This window comes from Sciurus carolinensis, chromosome X (assembly GCF_902686445.1).
Source record: "Sciurus carolinensis chromosome X, mSciCar1.2, whole genome shotgun sequence".
In the NCBI taxonomy this organism is placed as follows: Eukaryota; Metazoa; Chordata; class Mammalia; order Rodentia; family Sciuridae; genus Sciurus; species Sciurus carolinensis.
The window spans coordinates 65,775,047-65,795,541 of record NC_062232.1 but is presented as its reverse complement, the minus strand read 5'-3'; the positions used below and the strand labels follow the sequence as shown (position 1 = coordinate 65,795,541).

At 35.5% G+C, this 20,495-nt stretch overlaps 2 protein-coding genes across 3 annotated transcripts in view; one reads left to right on the top strand and one right to left on the bottom strand.

Moving 5' to 3' along the window:
• Positions 1-1,677: 1,677 nt before the first annotated feature.
• Positions 1,678-18,495, top strand: Satl1 (spermidine/spermine N1-acetyl transferase like 1). The gene is made up of 6 exons (XM_047535260.1): positions 1,678-3,252; positions 7,940-7,991; positions 15,332-15,412; positions 15,815-15,916; positions 16,472-16,512; positions 17,137-18,495. The coding sequence occupies exons 1-6, from the start codon at positions 1,678-1,680 to the stop codon at positions 17,305-17,307; spliced, it is 2,022 nt and encodes a 673-aa protein (XP_047391216.1). The 3' UTR covers positions 17,308-18,495.
• The window catches only part of Apool (apolipoprotein O like), a 59,761-nt gene continuing 55,348 nt past the window's right edge, over positions 16,083-20,495 (bottom strand). For both annotated transcript variants that reach the window (XM_047536545.1, XM_047536546.1), the window contains one exon: positions 16,083-20,452. In XM_047536545.1, coding sequence (XP_047392501.1) covers positions 20,364-20,452 — 89 coding nt within the window. In that variant the 3' untranslated portion in view covers positions 16,083-20,363. The remainder of the gene's footprint in view (positions 20,453-20,495) is intronic.

Below are 20,495 nucleotides of genomic sequence, written 5' to 3'. Positions count from 1 at the left end.
CGACAAATGGGCTAAGGAAATGAATAGACGCTTCACAGAAGAAGATCTACAAGCAATCAACAAACATATGGAAAAATGTTCAACATCTCTAGTAATAAGAGAAATGCAAATCAAAACCACCCTAAGATTCCATCTCACCCCAATTAGAATGGCGATTATCAAGAATACAAGCAACAACAGGTGTTGGCGAGGATGTGGGGAGAAAGGTACACTCATACATTGCTGGTGGGGCTGCAAATTAGTGCAGCCACTCTGGAAAGCAGTATGGAGACTCCTTAGAAAACTTGGAATGGAACCACCATTACAACAGGTGTTGGCGAGGATGTGGGGAGAAAGGTACACTCATACATTGCTGGTGGGGCTGCAAATTAGTGCAGCCACTCTGGAAAGCAGTATGGAGACTCCTTAGAAAACTTGGAATGGAACCACCATTTGACCCAGCTATCCCACTCCTTGGCCTATACCCAAAGGACTTAAAATCAGCATATTACAGAGAAACAGCCACATCAATGTTCATAGCTGCTCAGTTCACAATTGCCAGATTGTGGAACCAATCTAGATGTCCTTCAATCGATGAATGGATAAAGAAAATGTGGTATATATATACAATGGAATATTACTCAGCCATAAAGAATGATAAAATTATGGCATTTGCAGGCAAATGGATGAGACTGGAGAATATCATGCTAAGTGAGATAAGCCAATCTCAAAAAACCAAAGGAAGAATGATATCGCTAATAAGTGGATGATGACACATAATGGGGGGTGGGAGGGGTTAGTGTTGGGGTTGAAGTTGGGTTTAGGGAGGGGGGCAGGAATGGAGGAAGGAAGGACTGTATAGAGGGAGGGGAGGGGTGGGAGGGGTGGGGCGGAAGGGAAAAAATGGCAGAATGAATCAAACAACATTACCCTATGTAAATTTATGATTATACAAATGGTATGCCTTTACGCCATGTACAGACAGAGAAACAACATGTATCCCATTTGTTTACAATAAAAAAAAAAGAAATAGAAAATTTTATAAGGATTTGGAGACATAGGGAAAGGGAAGTGGGTGGGGGCAAGTATCTTTAATTGGTTGTTCAGAGTAGCAGACTTCTTGGAGGGATAGCCAGGAACATACTCTGAGACACCTTGCCCCTGGTATCACCCTCTCAAAATTTTAGAGAAGAAAAAGTAGTAGTCAAGGGGGCTCTTCCTCTTGCCCTACCCCGCCCCTACCATAAGTGGGTGGGGCCACTGTAGGCATTGTGATGGCATCATTATGACATCGTTTTGATAAGGTGACTGTATAAGGTGGGTAAAGTGATAATTCCCTAGGGTCATTTTCTTCTTCCCCTTCCAGCTGGCTGGCAGGGAAAAGCCAAATGCCAAGCTGAAACCCAGCTAAGCTTGTAGCTGTGATCACTGGTGAATACATCTCCAATAAATCTGAGGCAACAATAATCTTCCTTAGGTAACCACCTCTTTATCCAATTCCCAAGAGGCTAATCTTGAAGCATAATTCAAGAGGAGAAAAACTAGAAGAAGCTCACAGCCTCTCATCATAGCATTGCACTTAAAAGATCCTGTTCCATCAGGACAGTTATTGGCCAGCCAGTCATCTGCCAACCAGTCAAACATCAACCAGCCCTTGGCCAACCCATCTTCAGCCAACCAGGCAACAATCAACTGTGCATGAATCAATCAGGTATGAAACAATCAAGCTTATCAAACATGAACCAAACAGGAACAAGTAAGTCAGGCACAGGTTTACTTGATATGAACCAAATAGTCATGAACCAACCAAAAATAAGCACACATGATGCGATCCATCTGGACAGGAAATATTCAAGGGTCAGTCAACCAGGCATGAAGCAATCAGGCACCAGTCAATCAGGCATGTATCAATCAGGCCTAAGCCAATCAGGCATGGATCTACTAGACACAAACCAACCAGGCATTTTGCAACAAAGCATGAGTCAACCAGGTATGAGAGAACCAGGCCCAAGCCAAAGAAACTTGAATCTACAGGACATAAGCCAATCAGGCATGAAACAACCAGACATTTTGAAACCAAGCATGAGCCAAATAGGTATGAGAGAACCAGGCCCAAGCCAAAGATACTTGAATCTACAGGACATAAGCCAATCAGGTATGAAACAACCAGACATTTTGAAACCAAGCATGAGCCAAATAGGTATGAGAGAACCAGGCCCAAGCCAAAGATACTTGAATCTACAGGACATAAGCCAATCAGGCATGAAACAACCAGGCATTATGAAACCAAGCATGAGCCAAACAGGTATGAGAGAACCAGGCTCAAGCCATTCAGGTATGTATCTACAGGACATAAACCAATCAAGCATGAATCAACCAGGCATTTTGAAACCAGGCATTTTGAAACCAAGCATGAGCCAACTAGGTATGAGAGAACCAGGCCCAAACTATTCAGGTATGAATCTACTGGACATAAACCAATCAGGCATGAAACAATCAGGCATTTTGAAACAAGGCATTTTGAAACCGAGCATGAGCCAACAAGGTATGAGAGAACCAGGCCCAAGCTATTCAGGTATGAATCTACTGGACATAAACCAATCAGGCATGAAACAACCAGGCGTTTTTAAACCAGGCATTTTGAAACCGAGCATGAGCCAACCAGGTATGAGAGAACCAAGCCCAAAGCAACCAGGCATGTTGCAACGCAGCATTAGTCAACCAGGTATGAGAGAACTAGGCCCAAGCCAACCAGGAATGGATTTACTGGACACAATCCAAGCAGGCATGAAACAATCAGGCATGTGGCAACCAGGTATGTGGCAACGAGGCCCAAGCCATTCTGGCTTGAATTTACAGGACACACACCAATCAGGCATGTGGCAACCAGGCATGAGGCAAGCAGACACCAGGCAACTATTCCTGGGTCAACGAAGCACGTGGCAACCAGGTATAAGCCAACAGTTTCCAAACCAAACAGGCACATGGAAACCATACACAAGCCAATTCAGAATAAACCAAGCAGATATGAGTCAACCAGGCATGGGCCAACCAGACATGAGTTTTCCAGGAACAAGCCAACCAGGCAGGAGCCGACGAAGTTCCAGTCAAATAGGGCCAATCCACTTAGTCAGGAGTTCATCAGGAAGGAGCCAGTCAGGTATGAGCAAATTTGAAAGGAGTAAATCACCCCCAAGGAAACCAATCATGACTTCTTTCCGAATAAGACCTGCAGAGGCTCGAGACTGCCCAGAAATTCTGCAGCTGATTAAAGTAAGCCTGTCTCTCCTAATTCCTTGTAACTTCATTGCATTAGTGTAGGGCTGCAAGAGAGCAAGAAAAGCATAATCTGGGTTTGAATTCTGGCTCAGCTAATTATGACACATGTACACAACCTTCTGGAAGTCACTAAACCTCTCTAATCTTCATTTTTCCACATATAAAGTCAATATTATATAATAATTTCCATCAAAAAAGATTGCTGTAATGATTCAATAACAATATAATTACATGTATATTACTTGTCATATAGTAAAGTATTCAAAGAATCATGGATAATTTACAGACCAAACATGATGTCTCTCCTGGGGAAATTTTAACATTAAAAGAGGATCTCAGAAAAGAGAAATGCTTAATCAAACAAATCAATGATAGGATTTCAGATATTAATTACTAATATTTTGGAGTAGGTAGTTTTGTTTCTTCTAAGATTATACCTGATTGTAAAATCTGATGATTGACTTCCTAAAAACAATATTCTCACTCAAAAGATTTTCCATACAATTTGAGACAGTTGATACCAAAAGTTCATTCACACACAACCCCCAGAATCAAGGAGCTGAGTTGAAAATTTCTTGTGTAAACATTTATTTTAATGGCTTTTCTTGAAATCATTCTGATATAGTAAAGGGAGAAATCTAATAGCCATAGTTCTGTGCTGAAGTTCTGCACCACTTAAGGCAATCATTTATGTGATGCACAAGCAAAACAATTCCATATAAAGATATATAAAAAAGCAGTAGCCCAGACCCTTTATGGAGTAAATATAGGGCTAAAATAAGGAACCAATTATACATATGGAAACAATATGAAGGTTTTTGTAATGAAAGTGATTCCATTTTCTCATTATATATAATAACTAAATCTTATCTAAATCAGGTCACATTTATATTCCCTCTGATTAGAGAGCAATGTTTAAATTTTTTTTCACTTATTAGTTCATACAATTGTACAATTTAATGGGTTGTGGTATTTCCACCCGTGCATGTTTTGCTTTGTTTGTATTCACCCTTTCTATTATAAACTACCCTCTCTTGTGCTCCCTTTTCTCTCCTCATCCCCTGTTACCTTTCCTTTCCCTACTACCTAACTACTTTCAGGTCTTTTTTTTCTTGGTTTCCACACAGGAGAAAATGAGAAGAAATGTGATAATTGTCTTTTTGTGTCTGGCCTATTTTGCTTAACATAAGGACCCCCTAATTCCATCAATTTTTCTACAAATACGTTTCCATTCTTCTTTATAGCTGACTCTTGTGTGGCTACCATATTTTCTAATGACCAAAATAAAATATCCAGTTTTCTAGTGAAATCCATCTGTCAAAGTGATATTAGGCCCATGCATAGGTTAGTAAGAACTTGGATATATATCTTTCCAAGGTTTCCACTATACTCCATCCTCATAAGTTCCCACATCATTTCTCTTAAGTGGCATTAATCTTCATGGAATCAAAATACTATGGCCAACAGGTTAGTTATTCCACATAAGATCTACATTTTTCCAGATAGTAGAAAATAATTTTAGAGCTTTTGTGGTTCCAGTATCTGACAACTGTTTGGTCATTAATAAATTTATTGTTGCATGACAGTGAATCTCTCCACTAGGACAGAATTCATTTCTTATTTTCCCAACAATGCCCATTAACATCACTGGATGAAAACACACCACTGGACTCCACACTTAAATGAAACTGTATCTCTGAAGTTCCTTATTATATTTATATTTTAATTTGCCTCATGTTCTTGAAATACACCATAAGTTTCTTGGAAGTAATTAAATGTGTAGTCAATGTAGAAAAATAATAGAAAAGTTAAACACTTTCTATGCATCACAGAAATATGGATAGTGATTAGTTTTGAGCTTTATGTTCTTTACATATATCCATTTCCCCTAAATCCTGCTCATTGTTAAATTTTCAAAATACTCTTGTCTTGCAAAGAAGTTTAGAGTTTTCCATCACAGTAATTTCTTTGCTGAATATATTAGAGGTTTTATTTAATGTCCTGCCACAAAAAGTCCTCAAAATATCTCCTATATGCAACCATTTTAAATTTAACCACATCACAACATTATCTATGGATCTAGTCATGTTATAGACAGATATAACTTCTTGCTTACCAGATTTTCCATCTAAAGTAGTGGTTCTCAAAGTGTGGTTTTGGTCCATTGGTGATACATAGATGACTACTGAGTAGTAGTAAGATTTAATTTTGTTCATAATGTAAACATTGAAGATCATGTACTAAGTCCTTTAAAGGATGCAGGGATTACTGAATTACTATCTCTTACCTAAAGGAATTTAAAGGGTAACAGGGAAGGTATGGACATAAATAATTCTTGTACTCTCTGCCAAGTTCATTCTTCAGATAGATAGAAGCTAAACTGTTCAAAACCCAATTTGGCTTCTGGTTGTATTGAGAATAAAATTAAAACTTCTTACCAAGGCTCTACATAACCTAGACCATTGTTTCAATCAGCTTTTTCACTGTTGTGAGCAAAAGCCCTGACAAGGACAATTGTAGAGGAGGAAAATGTTTATTTGAAACTCATGGCTTCACAGGTCTAAGTGCACACATGGCCAACTTCATTGCTTTGAATTAAAGGTGAGGAAGAACTATGTGGCTGAAGGGCATGGCCAAGAAAAGCATCGCAGGACGTTGCACCAAGAAGCACAGAGAGAGAATGGTCTCCAGAGACAAAATACATACCCTAAAGACATGCCCCCAGAGACCCACCTCCTCCAGCCATGCCCTACCCGCCTATAGTTACACCCTAATTAATCCACTCAAGTGGACTAATGCTCTGATTAGGTTTAAGGCTATCACAACTCAATCATTTCACCTCTTAACTTTCTTGCATTGTTTCACATATCAGCTTTTGGAGGACACCTAATATGTAAGCCATAATACCTTTGCTATGCTACTTAAGTATATAAGTATGTATACATCATATTTACATATTTTTCGTTTTACTTTTCCCCCATCCCGCAGTGCTGGGGATTCGAACCCCAGTCCTTCTGCATGTGAGGCAAAAACCCTACCAGATGGGCTACATCGTCAGCTCTTATTCACATATTTTAAAGTCCTTTTCCATCATAAATTTCATACAATTCAGTCAATATCCTCAAGTTACACATGAAAAGAAATGCAAAAATGAAGAGTAATGAGGTCAGATGATCCCTACCATATATTATAAAGCTGTAAGTAATTAGAATGTTATGATCATTGGTGCAGAGGTAGATCAGTAGGATCTAATGGAGAAGTCCTCTTTATTATATGTGATAATATGGTATATGATAAAAGGGACATTTCAAGTCAGTGAATAAAAGATGGTTATTCAATGAATGGCATTAAGGACAACTGGGGGAAAAAGATAAAGGTGAAATTCTACCTCATTTCTTCAACCTAAAAATGTCTATATGGTAGATTTTAGTTTCTTGAGCTGTACTACTCCTTTCTATTTATCCAAAAGGAAGTCAGCATACTCCATAGAAACATGCAAAACCATGTTTATCATAGCATAAATGCACAAAAGTCAAGTTATGGAAACAGACTACGGAGTCTACCAATGGAAAAATGAATAAAGAAAATGTGATATATATATAGAAATATATATATATATATCTATATATATATCACAGAGTTTTTTCAGCCATAAACAACAAAATTATATCATTTGTAGGAAAATGGATAGAACTGGAGAGTATCATGTTAAGCAAAACAAGCCAGACACAGAAAGACAAGTATTGCATGTTTTCTCTCATAAGTGGAACCTAATGGGAAAAACAAAAGAAAATAAAGGGACATCACGAAAGTAGAAGTGAGACCTTTAGCATAGAGGCAGAGGGTCTGGGGGAGGGAAGAGGGAAGGGGAGTTACTAGGGAGTGAAATTTACCAAATAATGTTATATACATGTATCAATATACCCGAATGAAACCTATCATTCTATATAATTAATATGTACCAATAAAAAAGAAAATAAGAATATCTACTTTTATAATTTTCCAAGCATGAGATACAAATCATGAAGGAATTGAGTATGTAAATGAGATAATAGTAAATATCCCCATTAAAATATCTAAAGTTTCTGGGCATGGTGGCACATGCCTATAATCCCAGCAACTCAGGAGGCTGAGGCAGGAGGATTGTAAGTTCGAGGCCAGCCTCAGCAAATTAGTGAGGCCCTAAGGAAATTAGTGAGACCCTGTCTCAAGACAAAAAAATAAATAAATAAAAAGGACTGGGGATGTGGTTCAGTGATTAAGCACCCCTGGGTACCAACAACAAAAAAGTCTAAAGTTAATCTGGCAAAAACCCCTCACAGACAAACACCTGACCAACTTTTCTGTAAAGTCTACAAGCCTCATACAACATGAATTTTGTGACCTTCATATCACAAATTTGTGACCTTCATTCATGAGGAATTGACTCTATCTACCTACCTACCAATGTATAATCTATATTTATCAATCTATCATCTATCTAATCTATCTATATTTTTATTCTTTTGTTGCATCGATTCTTTAGATTTTTAGTTTCTAGATTACTGGGTTTAAGTTTGACTCACTTTTAGCACTTCCCAGGACATCATGTCCATAAATGTTCAATACAAACTCCATGATGATTATCATGTTAAGAATTCATCACTAAATCATAAACTGAAAGTTTTCTCTACTTTGACAGGAATTGGCTGCCTGTGAAAATATGTTACATGCAGTGAAGTTAACAGCAATGGGTAAGATGTTTTGTGGTATTTTGGGGGCAAGAAAAGTAAACATGAATGTATGCACACAGGACTAGTACTTAGATATATGGAAGCTGATGTGATTGGTACATAAACATGATGCCATTAGTAAACTATACATGCACATGACATAAATTTGCTAGTTTCACCAGTGCTCCACTGTTTTATACTTTCCTGTTTTTAGCATGAGACTGATATTTAACAGCACTTACACCTTTACAGGTCCAATAGATTTCAACTGGTTTTCAAAACATAGAACAAGAAAAATTATTGGTCAAAAAAAAGAATGTAATTTAAAACTCACTATGTTGGAAGAAGCTTGACGTGATTCAATGGACAAAAGCAAATGATTTAAAATATTTGCAAAGTATTTACTACCCTTGATAGCCAGCAATAATGGGATAATTAGTGATTTATGATGAATTAGAACTTTAAGGTAATAAACATAAAGATTAAAAGATGATTAAGGCATTTAAAATTACAAATGGAAGAGACTAAAGAGTTATTTACTAAACCATAAAAGAGTATGATGAAGGATAACTCCCTGAAGGTTAATAACTGAGAATGCATATAATCAATTGAGAACATTATACCAAGAAGATAATGGGTTTCAGTCTAATAATGTGTGACAGATTCAGAAGGACATTAGAATGGCTTGTGGGATTTTTGGTGCCATGCCTTAACTAACCAACCTTGGGTGCTTTGGTCAAAAATAGAACCCTGAGTTGCACAGATCGTGGATGTCATCTCATGTGATGATTCTTACGTTTTTACACTTGATAATAAACATCATTAGAATGTTAACTAAAGAGTAATTTTGTTGGTTTAAAGGAAAAATTAAGAAACACAAAGTTGAAAGTAAAGGGCACTCATGAAAGTAGTACTCAAACTAAAAAAGTATTACTATGTTGAGACATAACATTTCTTTGTGGCTAGGGAAAATACTGCTTGCTCAGGGTAATGTATAACAGCTATTCCTTTTTGGGTGGGATACCAGGAATTGAATCCAGGGATGCTTAACAACTGTGCCACATCCTCAGTCCCCATATTTTTTTGAGACAGTGTCTCAGTAATTGAACCTCTGCTGAATTGCTGACGCTGGCTTTGAATTTGTGATCCTCCTGCCTCAGCCTTCCCAGACACTGGGATCACAGGTGTGTGCCACCACACCTGGCTATAAAAGTTAGTCTTAAAAAAACAACAACAAAATATTTTATATACTCCATATTCCAGTCTTAGGATTCAGTATTCCTTTGAATGGTAATAATTTCATAATATCCTCAGTCCTTTTTTTTATTGTACAAAGTCCTTGTGTATTTGTATAGTTGCAGGTAAAATACTTGATATTTTCTCTTACCTATTACTGTAAAGTTTTATGAACTGTAGTAAAATATACACAAATTCCCTTTTTAACCATTCCTAGGTGTGCAATTCCTGATATTAAATATATTCACAATGTGGCATGACCATTATGGTGATTCATCTCCAGAACTTTGTCAGAATGAAAATCTGTAATAATAAAACCGACTCTCTATTGCTGTTCTCCTTCCCCTCTAGCCCCTGACTTCTGCTCTTTGAGGTACCCCCTCCTACAATTGGAAATATACAATATCTGTGTTTATGTGTCAGGATTATTTCACTTAGCATAATGTTTTCAGTTTTCATCATGGTGTAGCCTTTATAAGTATTTCATTCCTTTTTAAGACTGAATAATATTCCATTGTCTGTATAAACCATATTTTGTCATCATTTGGGTTGTTTCTCCCTTTTGACTATTGTGAATAATGTTGCTCTGAAATATTGATGTACAATGTTTCAATCAATTGACTATACATGTGTTTATTTTTGGGCTTTATAGTCTGTTCTATTTGTCTCTCTGTCCTTTTGCAAGCACCTGAGTTCCTGCTTTCAATTCATTTGGGCATACATATAGCTAGAAGTGACATTGCTGGATCATATGAAAATTCTGTTTATTTTTTTGAGGATCCATCAAAATGTTTTCCACAGCAGCTGCACCATTTTACATTCCCATCAGCAACACATAGGGTCCCAAATTCTACACATACTCACCAAAACTTAATTTCTTTTTTTCTGATTTTGTTTTTGTATAATGATCATTCTAATGGGTACAAAGTTCTATCTCACTGTGCTTTTGGTTTGTGTTGCCCTAATTTATGATGTTGAGCTTCTTGTCATGTGTTCATTGTTCCTTTGTATATTTTCTTTGAGAAATATCTACTTATGTCTTTTACCCATTTTTGAATTGAGTTGTAGGTATTCTTAATATATTCTTCATATTCATTCTTTATAAGATTTCCGAATGTTTCCACCAATTCTGTGGCTTTACCTCCTTTGATATTATCCTATCATACAAAAAATTCTTTTTGGTTTCATTTGATGATTTTTTTTTTCATTGCCTTGTGCTTTTGGCATCATAGCTAAGAAATTGTTGCTAGATTCAATTATATGAGGATCTTTCATGCTTCCAAACTATAAGTTTTATAGTTTTAGCACTTACATAGAGGTCTTTGATACATTTTAAATGAAATTCTGTACATAGCATGAAGTAAGTATACCAATTTGCTATTTTGCATATAAATACACAGTTTCCCCAGAAAAATTTGTTGAAGACAGTCCTTCCCTTAATGAATGATCTTGGCATCCTTCCCGAAAATCAAATGTTCAGATGTGTGTTTATTTGGGGGCTCTCTAGTCTGTTACATTTATCTATCTGTCCTTTTGCAAGTACTATAATGTTTTAATTACTATAACCTTTTAGAAATTTTTGAAGTCAGAAAATGTGAATCCTCCAATGTTCTTTATTTTTAAAGTTGTTTTGGCTATTTGTGGCCTTTGGAATTCCATATGAATTCAAGGATCAGATTTTCAATTTTTTTTAATGGTTATATAGTTTTTATTAAATGTAGCAGTCAGGATTTATATTTTTTTATTAAAATGTTCTTTAATTTACAGACTGCATTTTGATTCATTGTACACAAATAGGGTACAACTTTTCATTCTATGGCTGTACACAATGTAGATTCACACCATTCATGTCATCATACATATACATAGGGTAATACTGTGTTTCATTTTACTGTCTTTCTGGATCTTGGAATTTTGAGAGACTGTGTTGAATACGTAAATCACTTTGGGTAATATTAACCTAAAAATGTTAAGTATTCTATCCATAAACATGGGCTTTCTTCAATTTATTTAGGTCTTCTTTACTTTCTTTCACAAAAATTTCTAGTTTTCAGTATAAAGTAGTGTCCCCCTTATCCAAAGATACGTTCCAAGACCCTCAGTTGGTGCCTGATAGTACAAAATCCTAGATATATTATTTTTCCCCTATACACATGTATAATGAAGTTTAATTTATAAATTAGGCATAGTAAAAGATTAACAATAATAATGAGGTGACATAATCATTACAATATAATAATACATTTTCAGCATCATTTCTCTTGTGCTTTGCGGCTATTAATTAAAGCAAGGGTTTTGTGAACATAAGAACTGAAGTACCACAAAAACTGATCTTAGTACCAAGACATCTTCTAAGTGACCAGTGGGCAGGTAGCGTATACAGCAAGGGTATACCCCCACTTCAATATAGGAATTTCCTCCTTTTCTAAGGTTTAATATTTGTAACCTCTTTCTATTCTTTTAAAATCTAGCTGTCAATTTTGTTGATATTTTCAAATGACCAATTTTTGATTCCATCAATTTCCTCCATTGTTTCTATCCATCTTATTTCTGTCAATTCTTTTTACCTATCTTCTGCAAGCTTTGGGTCATTTGCTCTTCTTTTCCTAATGCCTTGAGGCATAAAATTAGATTATTGTTTGAGATCTTATTTCTTTTTATAATGTCATATAGATGTTTCCCTGTGCATTGCTTTCACTGCATTCTCTGATATGTTGCTTTCATTTTCATTCATCTCTAAGTGTCCTCGTGTTTCCTTTGTGATTTGTTTACAAGAATGTTGTTTAATTTTCACATATTTGTTGATTTCAATTTTTTTTGTTTTTTTCCCTAGATTCAGTACACTGTAATTGGAAAAGATACTGTGTATGATTTCAAATTTTTTAAATGTATAAAGACTTGGTTTATGTGCTAACATATGTCATCTCCTGGATAAGTTACATCTACCTTGAAAAAAATGTTAATGATGTTGTTTACAGGTAGTGTTCTACATGTCTGCTAGTTCCAATAGGTTTATGGTGTTGTGCACATCATCTACTGCCATATTTATCTTGTTTAATTGTTTTATACATTATTGAAAACGGGGTATTGAAGTCCCCTCCTTTTATATTACTGTATATTTCTTCTTTCAGTTCTATCAATGTTTCCTTCATATATTTTGAAGCTGTAATAGCTGCTGCATGTTTATAATAGCTATATTTTCTTGTTGAATTTACCCTTCTATCATTACATAATGTCCTTGCATCTTACAGTAGTTTTTGTTGTTGTTGTTGTTTTGGTACTGGGGATTGAACCTGGGGATGCTTAACCACTGAGATACTTCCCCAGCCCTTTTTATTTATTTATTTATTTTTTCCCTCCCCCCCACCCCTCACCCCTCTTTTCCTCTATACAGTCCTTCCTTCCTCCATTCTTGCCCCCCTCCCTAACCCTAACCCTAACACTAACCCTTTCCACTCCCCATTATGTGTCATCATCCGCTTATCAGCGAGATCATTTGTCCTTTGTTTTTTTGAGATTGGCTTATCTCACTTAGCATGATATTCTCCAATTTCATCCATTTGCCTGCAAATGCCATAATTTTATCATTCTTCATTGCAGAGTAATATTCCATTGTATATATATACCACAGTTTCTTTATCCATTCATCAATTGAAGGACATCTAGGTTGGTTCCACAATCTGGCTATTGTGAATTGAGCAGCACTGAACATTGATGTGGCTATATCTCTGTAGTATGTTGACTTTAAGTCCTTTGGGTATAGGCCAAGGAGTGGGATAGCTGGGTCAAATGGTGGTTACATTCCAAGCTTTCTGAGGAATCTCCATACTGCTTTCCAGAGTGGCTACACTAATTTGCAACCCCACCAGCAATGTATGAGTGTACCTTTTTCTCCACATCCTCGCCAACACCTATTGTTGCTTGTGTTCTTGATAATCGCCATTCTAATTGGGGTGAGATGGAATCTTAGGGTAGTTTTGATTTGCATTTCTCTTATTACTAGAGATGTTGAACATTTTTTCTTAGCTCTGTTGATTTCTTGTAGATCTTCTTCTGTGAAGTGTCTGTTCATTTCCTTAGCCCATTTGTTGACTGGATTATTTGTATTTTTGGTGTAGAGTTCTTTGAGTTCTTTATATATTCTGGAAATTAGTGCTCTATCTGTAGTATGAGTGGCAAAGATTTTCTCCCACTCTGTAGGCTCTCTCTTCACATTACTGATAGTTTTCTTTGCTGAGAGAAAGCTTTTTAGTTTGAATCTATCCCAGTTGTTGATTCTTACTTTTATTTCTTATGCTATGGAGTCCTGTTAAGGAAGTCTGATCCTAAGCTGACATTTTGAAGATTTGGCCCTACTTTTTCTTCTATAAGATGAAGGGTCTCTGGTCTGATTCGGAGGTCCTTGATCCATTTTGAGTTGAGTTTTATGCAGGGTGAGAGATAGGGGTTTAATTTCATTCTGTTGCATATGGATTTCCAGTTTTCCCAGCACCATTTGTTGAAGAGGCTATCTTTTCTCCATTGCATATTTATATTTTGAGACAGGGTCTCACTAAGTCACTGAGACTGGCTTTGAACTTGCGATCTTCCTGCCTTAGCCCTCTAACTCGCTGAGATTACAGGTGTCTGACACCATGCCTGGTCTCTTAAAGTAGTTTTTGACATAAACTTTATTTTGCCTGATGTTAAATATAGCCACCCCAGCTCTTTTGGTTATTTGCACAAAATTCTCTTTTTTTTCTTTTATTCCATTTTCAAATGATTTGTTTTTTTCCTGCTTTAATATTTAATTTCTGGTGAGTGTATTTAAAAATCTGGAAAGCCTAGAAATGAAAATACCTTTATAATTCCATATGCTGCACAATTGACACAACTGTAGTAGACAGAATGGGAAAGTACCTGGGGAATGAAATGTCTACTAATATTTCAAAGTTAACACAACTTACAATGCTTTATTCACCCCACATGTCCACTAATGTAACCTCCTATCTCATTCTGTTCATGATTTGAGACTCGTATTTTCAAACTATTTGTATCTTTGAATCTAATATGTTACTTGTAGATAACATTGGATCATGTCTTTTAAAAATTTCAACCATTTTGCTAATCTGTGTTTTGACTGGAGTGTTTGATCCTTTAACATTTTAATTACTGATGGCATGGGGTATAGCTCAGTGGTAGAGTGCTTGCTTAGCATGAGTGAGGCCCAGGCTTGAAACCCAGCACTGCAAAAATTAAGGAAAAAAATGACTGATAAGATTGACCTGCGTCTTATGCCAAAAGTTATGTATCTTTTTAATTTCTCATTTCCCTTTGTATTTAATTGATTTTTTAGTGAAGCACTTTCTCAGGATTTGCTTGTTTCTTGATTGCTATAGGGTGTCCCTGTAAGGGATTGGCCCGAGTTGAAAACTTATTATGATCTTAGGTTTTGTTGGAGCACATATTTCCCTAGTCATTCGTGGTGGTTTTGTAAAATACCTTTTGTGTTTTGCTTTCACTGTCCAACAGTGTAACTTTTTAAAATTTCCTGTAAACCACTTCAGATCATGGGGGCTGGAATAATGGCAACCAACCTTAAGTCCTCACCTAAGTGGTCATAGTGGCAGTCCACCTTTAGGATATAAAACATCATTATTTTTAAAATGAAAACAATTGAGAATATTTATTGCTAATATAAAACACAAACTTTCAAGCAGAAATTAGAATTTGGAACTTTAGTTTACCACTAACACCTGACAGATTCCCACTACCTAAAGACTTGTCTGATGAAACCTCAACACTTGCAAGACAAGATACTTATTCCCCACCTATCCTCTGGCAATCTGCTCCAGAAATGCATGTTGCCCTCCCCACAGCTGTCTGCAACTGGATGGGACAGTAATGAAGGTCAAGAAGCTGGCATGACACTGATGGCTGAATTCCTCCTAAATTAACTGAGGTTTACCACTCAGCCTGTCTCCTAGAAGTTGAAAGTGTTCAAATAATCTAAAGAGCTCCAAAATATTTAGTTCAGACAGCTACTACTAGTACAATTTTCATCCATATAAAGAGTCAAATTCCTGGAGCTTTCTACTCACCCTCTCAGATGCAAAATTCCTTTGTATGTTAAATTGATATTTCAGATTTATTGAGGGATGGCTTTGGGGAAAATCCCCTTTTCTACTGCCTGATTGCTGAAGTAACCAATCAACAAACACCATCAGGTAAAGTAAACCTTCCTTTTCCAATTTAATCTGAAGCATATTTTCTATATCCTGAAAACAAAGTACCATTACATAGCACAAACTCCTATACTAATTAGGAATATTCATGTATAAGCCTAGTTTATTTTTTTTTACAAAGAAAATGTATGCTTTGTACATGTGTTTGTTCATTTAAAACTTTGGAAGAACATATGCAAACTATAAAAAAGAGTACTTGTCTTTTAAAGGTTGTATTATAGAGGAATTAAACTTTCTGTATTATACATTTATGTATTGTTTGAATTTTGTCCCATGAGCATCTATTACTTTAATAGTTAAAGCAAACAACAAAATATTCTATTTTGGGGAAAAGATATTTCTAAATTCATTAACCTGTTAATGATCCCTCTTCTCTCTTCCTAGGCAAAATGCCCATTGGATTTGCCATGTACTACTTCACGTATGACCCCTGGATTGGCAAGTTACTTTACCTAGAGGATTTTTATGTCATTGAAGAATACCGAGGTAAAATTAGGATTATATTACTTAAAAATAATTAGAAAACTAAAAAAAGCATATATTAATTTGTGGAACAGAGACAGAATTTAGTATAAATATACTTTTTTTTATGTAACTCATTTCTATTTCATGAGCCTGATCACTATGCTAGTGCAGTGAAGACTCAATCACAAATAAGAAAACCATTTTATTAGTGTGCATTAATGTTTGAATAAGCCATGTTATCATAGCTATGCTTTTATTTTTAAAAACAATAAATTTTAGATTGGTTTTTAGTATTCATAGATTAGAAAAACGGCCTGTTATAAAACAATGGTGACAGAGACTTGTTTCTTCTTCACTGATCTTTAAAATAATCCTAAACTCTCTTACATTAACTTTGGTACCACAATCCAATTACAAAAAAGAGATATAATATACGTTCATGAGTTGAGTTTCAATATACACTCTTAAGAATATGTAACAACCTGATAATACGGTTTTATATTTTATCCCTTTTAAACTAAAGGTAAGTGGAATTTTTCATCTTATGGTTTTCATTTGGCATTATCTATTTAACAGGCCTAGGTATTGGAGCTCAAATGCTGAAGAGGCTAAGTCAGGTATGTATTATAATTAGTACTAATGTTCCAAACGTTATCCTTTTCTTCTTCAAATATTACTTAACATGGCACAAATTAGGAAATTAATTTCAGTACTTAAACATAAACCTAATGTACTTCACGTTTTTATCTGAATTAAACTGGATTTTCAAATTGAATACTTAAAAAGTTACATGAGTTATATTTAATTAAATTTGATTTCTATGTAATCCACAACCACACCATAAACCTTTTTTGTTATCAAGTAGAAGTAAGCATGATAGAGATTAGAAGGAGGCAACTTTACCCACAAAATGTCTGCAATGTGAATGACAACAATATAAAACAAACTTTTTCATTTTGCAAATAGATATGAGAATATGTGTGTTGTTAGGTAACTTTTTCTACAGAACAAAGACTCTGCAATCAATTTGCGGCTTTTGAAGAGAGGGGTTGTAATGCTTCAAAAAGTGGAAGTTTTTTCTTTTTATAGCTGTACAGAAGTCCAAAAGATAATGCTTATATTCTTATTTCCAAATATTATGCACATATAATGTCTTGCATATAGTGGACCTTCAATAAAATAATGTTAATGAATACTATATTTCAAATAAAAGTAATCTTTGTTTATTTGTTTTTAAACAGATAGCCATCATGAGCCAATGTAACTGCATGCACTTTCTTGTTGTCATTTGGAACCAGGCTTCTATTGAGTATTACACAAGTCGAGGGGCTTTAGACCTTTCTTCTGAAGAGGGCTGGCATTTATTCAGGTTTAACAGAGAAGAACTCATGGACATGGCAGAAGAAGAATGAAAGTGGCCTCATAACAACTCATCCCAACATAGGCTCCAACATCTGAATGTCACCTGAGTCAAACAGCAGTTTGACTTTGAATGTTGTAAAATACAACAAATGATAATATTCTTGTTTGAGCAAATCTTTTACTTTGAAACAGATTTTGCAGATACAGTTAACTATCCTTTATCCAAAGTAATATAATAATGGTTAGAAGCAGTGCTGATAATCCAAACGAACAAGTGATTTCAAAATCACTTATGCTTGGTTTTGGCATATTTATTATTAACGTACCATATTTCATCAAATTTATAATGCTAATTTTTTCACATTTTAACATATTTGAAATTGGAATAGTGTAATTATCAACTGGCATTTTTTTCTTCTTAAAGTTCTATGATGTGTTTTACATTTGATGAAATAAAGGTCCTTCTGAATAGAAAGAGCAGGCTAAAATATTCATTTCACATACTGACATTAAATCCTAAAGAGCTTTCTTGTGAAAAACTAGCAAATGAACTGAGTCTTTGAGAAGTTTTAAGCTTTAAGCATCACTACCTCCTAGACATTATCCCAGAATTACATTTCATCTCTAAGCACCTATAGCTTTTTGGTTGTACATACATTAGGGCAGATATCACATATAACATTCTTATTTGTATGTTTCTTTCCTTCCTGATAGAGTATAAGTTCTTTACTGAATTATAATTATTGTTATCCTGTAACTAGCAACAACCAGCATGGCAGTATATGAGAGTTCTATGTATTAGGCATTTCATGGGCATAGAAGAAAAATTCAGCCACACCCACAAGAAGCCTTGTCTATGAGAAAATACTACTAATAACAAATGGGGTGGGCTATTATATCTATAAATACCAAGTACTTTGGAATGTAGAAAAAGAACATTGAAATCCTACCTTGGAGAATTGAGAAAGGAGACACTGGTATTGGATTTGGAGGATGGGTACAGAGTTAGAATGTCGAGCAAGATGAAACAGAAGAGCATTCGAAGAGGAAACATTCACAAAGGCAGAAAATACTGAGGTATAAATTACACAGCATATTCATCAATGAATACAATAGAACATTTACTGGTAGTAGGTGAATAGGAAGAAGGAAGAGAAGATTGGCACTAATGAACCACTGTACCAACCCTATATTGCTCAATTCCAGGCTTTAAGTAGATATTTGTTTAAGCTCCTGCTAGCTGGTTAACTTGAAAGCAGAACAGACTGATAGTGAGCAGATAAACCAGGAAGCTACTCTGATAACCCAGGAGATCAATGATGAAGACCTGCATGAGAGCAATGATAGGATTAGAAAATAACAAAGGTAGAACAAATTTAACAAGAAATAAGGAGAAGGCGACAGACACAATTTATTTTTAGGTATACTGACCTATAACTATGTTGGAATATCTTTGGGATGTTAGGTGGATATAACTAAAAATAATTAGTAATATGGATCTACAAACTAATAAATAATTAGAAATATTGGTCTACAACACTGGAGATACATGACAGCTGAACTATGAAAGAAGTCAATGAAGTTGGTTGAATGAAAATGAGAGGGCATATAGAATGAAAAAAGATCATAAGGGATGCAGATTGAGGAGTTTTAACATTTAAGGAATTTAGAGCAAGAAAATAAGAATAAAGAAAGAGCAGCAGGAAAAACAAGAAGCAAAAGGAGAAGTGAGTTTCAAAGATGGAGTGGTGAAGTCTAATTGCATAAAAATTCATGTTGGTATAGAGTTCAGGATGTTGTAAGTTATAAAAAAATTGAAGGTGGGGAATTCAGAAAGGGACTTTAATTACACATTAAAAAGTATGGAAATAACAGAAAGGAGTTCAAGAAAAGAAAGTTTCATAGAAAAGGTAGAGTTAAGAAAATTTCTTTGTTTTTATTCCTTTTGGATAAAGAAGAGCTAAATATTTTTAGAGGCTGAGGAAAAGAATTGAGAGGAAAGAGAAAACAAAGACTGGAGATTCAACAGAATGGCATATGGTTCTAGTTAAAGACAGGAAGGAATGAGATCAGGAACACAAATAGAAGCATCAGCTTTAGGAAAGGGGATTCATGGCTGAAAAAAGGTAAAACCTGCAAGGCAGATGGAAAGTAGTTGGAAATGGTTATGTCTAGTAATATATTTTATGCTCTATGAAATAGGAAATGCAGTCAACTTTGATGGTATAGGAGGCTTGAGAATAATAAAAGGTTTTTAATACTTCTCAAGAACAGAAAAGTAAACTGCCCAGGGACCAGTAGAAGGATTGCTAAGTAGCATTAAGGGGCCTGTGAAGGATATGGTCCTTTTATAGAGAGACATCTTCAGACATTTAAGAGAATTTAACCTTAATAAAACAAAAAGACAAAGCCAAAAGAACTGTGTCATGAAATATAGATATTTTATTCCAGGTCTCAGAAATGAAGAGAGAGAGAGAAAGAGAGGGAGGGAGAGAGGGAGGGGGAGAGAGAGGGAGAGAGAGGAGAGAGAGGAGAGAGAGGGAGAGAGAGGGAGAGAGAGGGGAAAGAGAGGGAGAGAGAGGGAGAGAGAGGGAGGGAGAGGGAGGGAGGGGGAGGTAGGGAGGGAGAGGGAGGGAGGGGGAGGTAGGGAGGGAACACATCCTTCCACATACCATTCTAATTTAACTGACATTAATTTGAAAAATCTAGAGATGTGTGTACACACACACATATATATATGTATACACATATATGTATAAATATGTGCATATATTTTTATATACACATATTTTTAGATTTTTGTGTCAATGGTAATCATACCTTTACTGTGGTTTGCTTTCTAATAAAAGTCCTTACAAATCATCAAATGCATCCTCATATTTCTGTGTTGCTTCAATCATTCATTTAATATTATTTTGATTGCACTCAAGAGTTTGTGTTTTAATCATTTATGTGATTGGTCAAACTGTACATTTTAAGATGTCAAGAAAAAAACCTGATTAAAGTCATACTCTACTTGTTCGTTACCCATTATATGATTTTTCATCACTATTTGCAATTTCACACATCTTGTAGTTCTCTATGCAGTCTCTCTATGCAGTCTATTTCAGCTTCTAGTGCTGTACATATCTACATCTTCTGGATGGGACTGCCCGTGATCCATGAGCTTGGGGTCAGGCATAAATTGTGTAGCACCTGATAAATATTAAAACAATAAAAAAAATAGTCATTTAGCGAA

Bases quoted from the DNA above. Each gene is read 5' to 3' on its own strand.
- Satl1 (XM_047535260.1), top strand. From the start codon at position 1,678: ATGAATCAATCAGGTATGAAACAATCAAGCTTATCAAACATGAACCAA. The intron at 15,413-15,814 runs GTAAAGTAAACC...CTCTCTTCCTAG, and splicing joins CAATCAACAAACACCATCAG to GCAAAATGCCCATTGGATTT. The intron at 15,917-16,471 runs GTAAAATTAGGA...TCTATTTAACAG, and splicing joins TGTCATTGAAGAATACCGAG to GCCTAGGTATTGGAGCTCAA.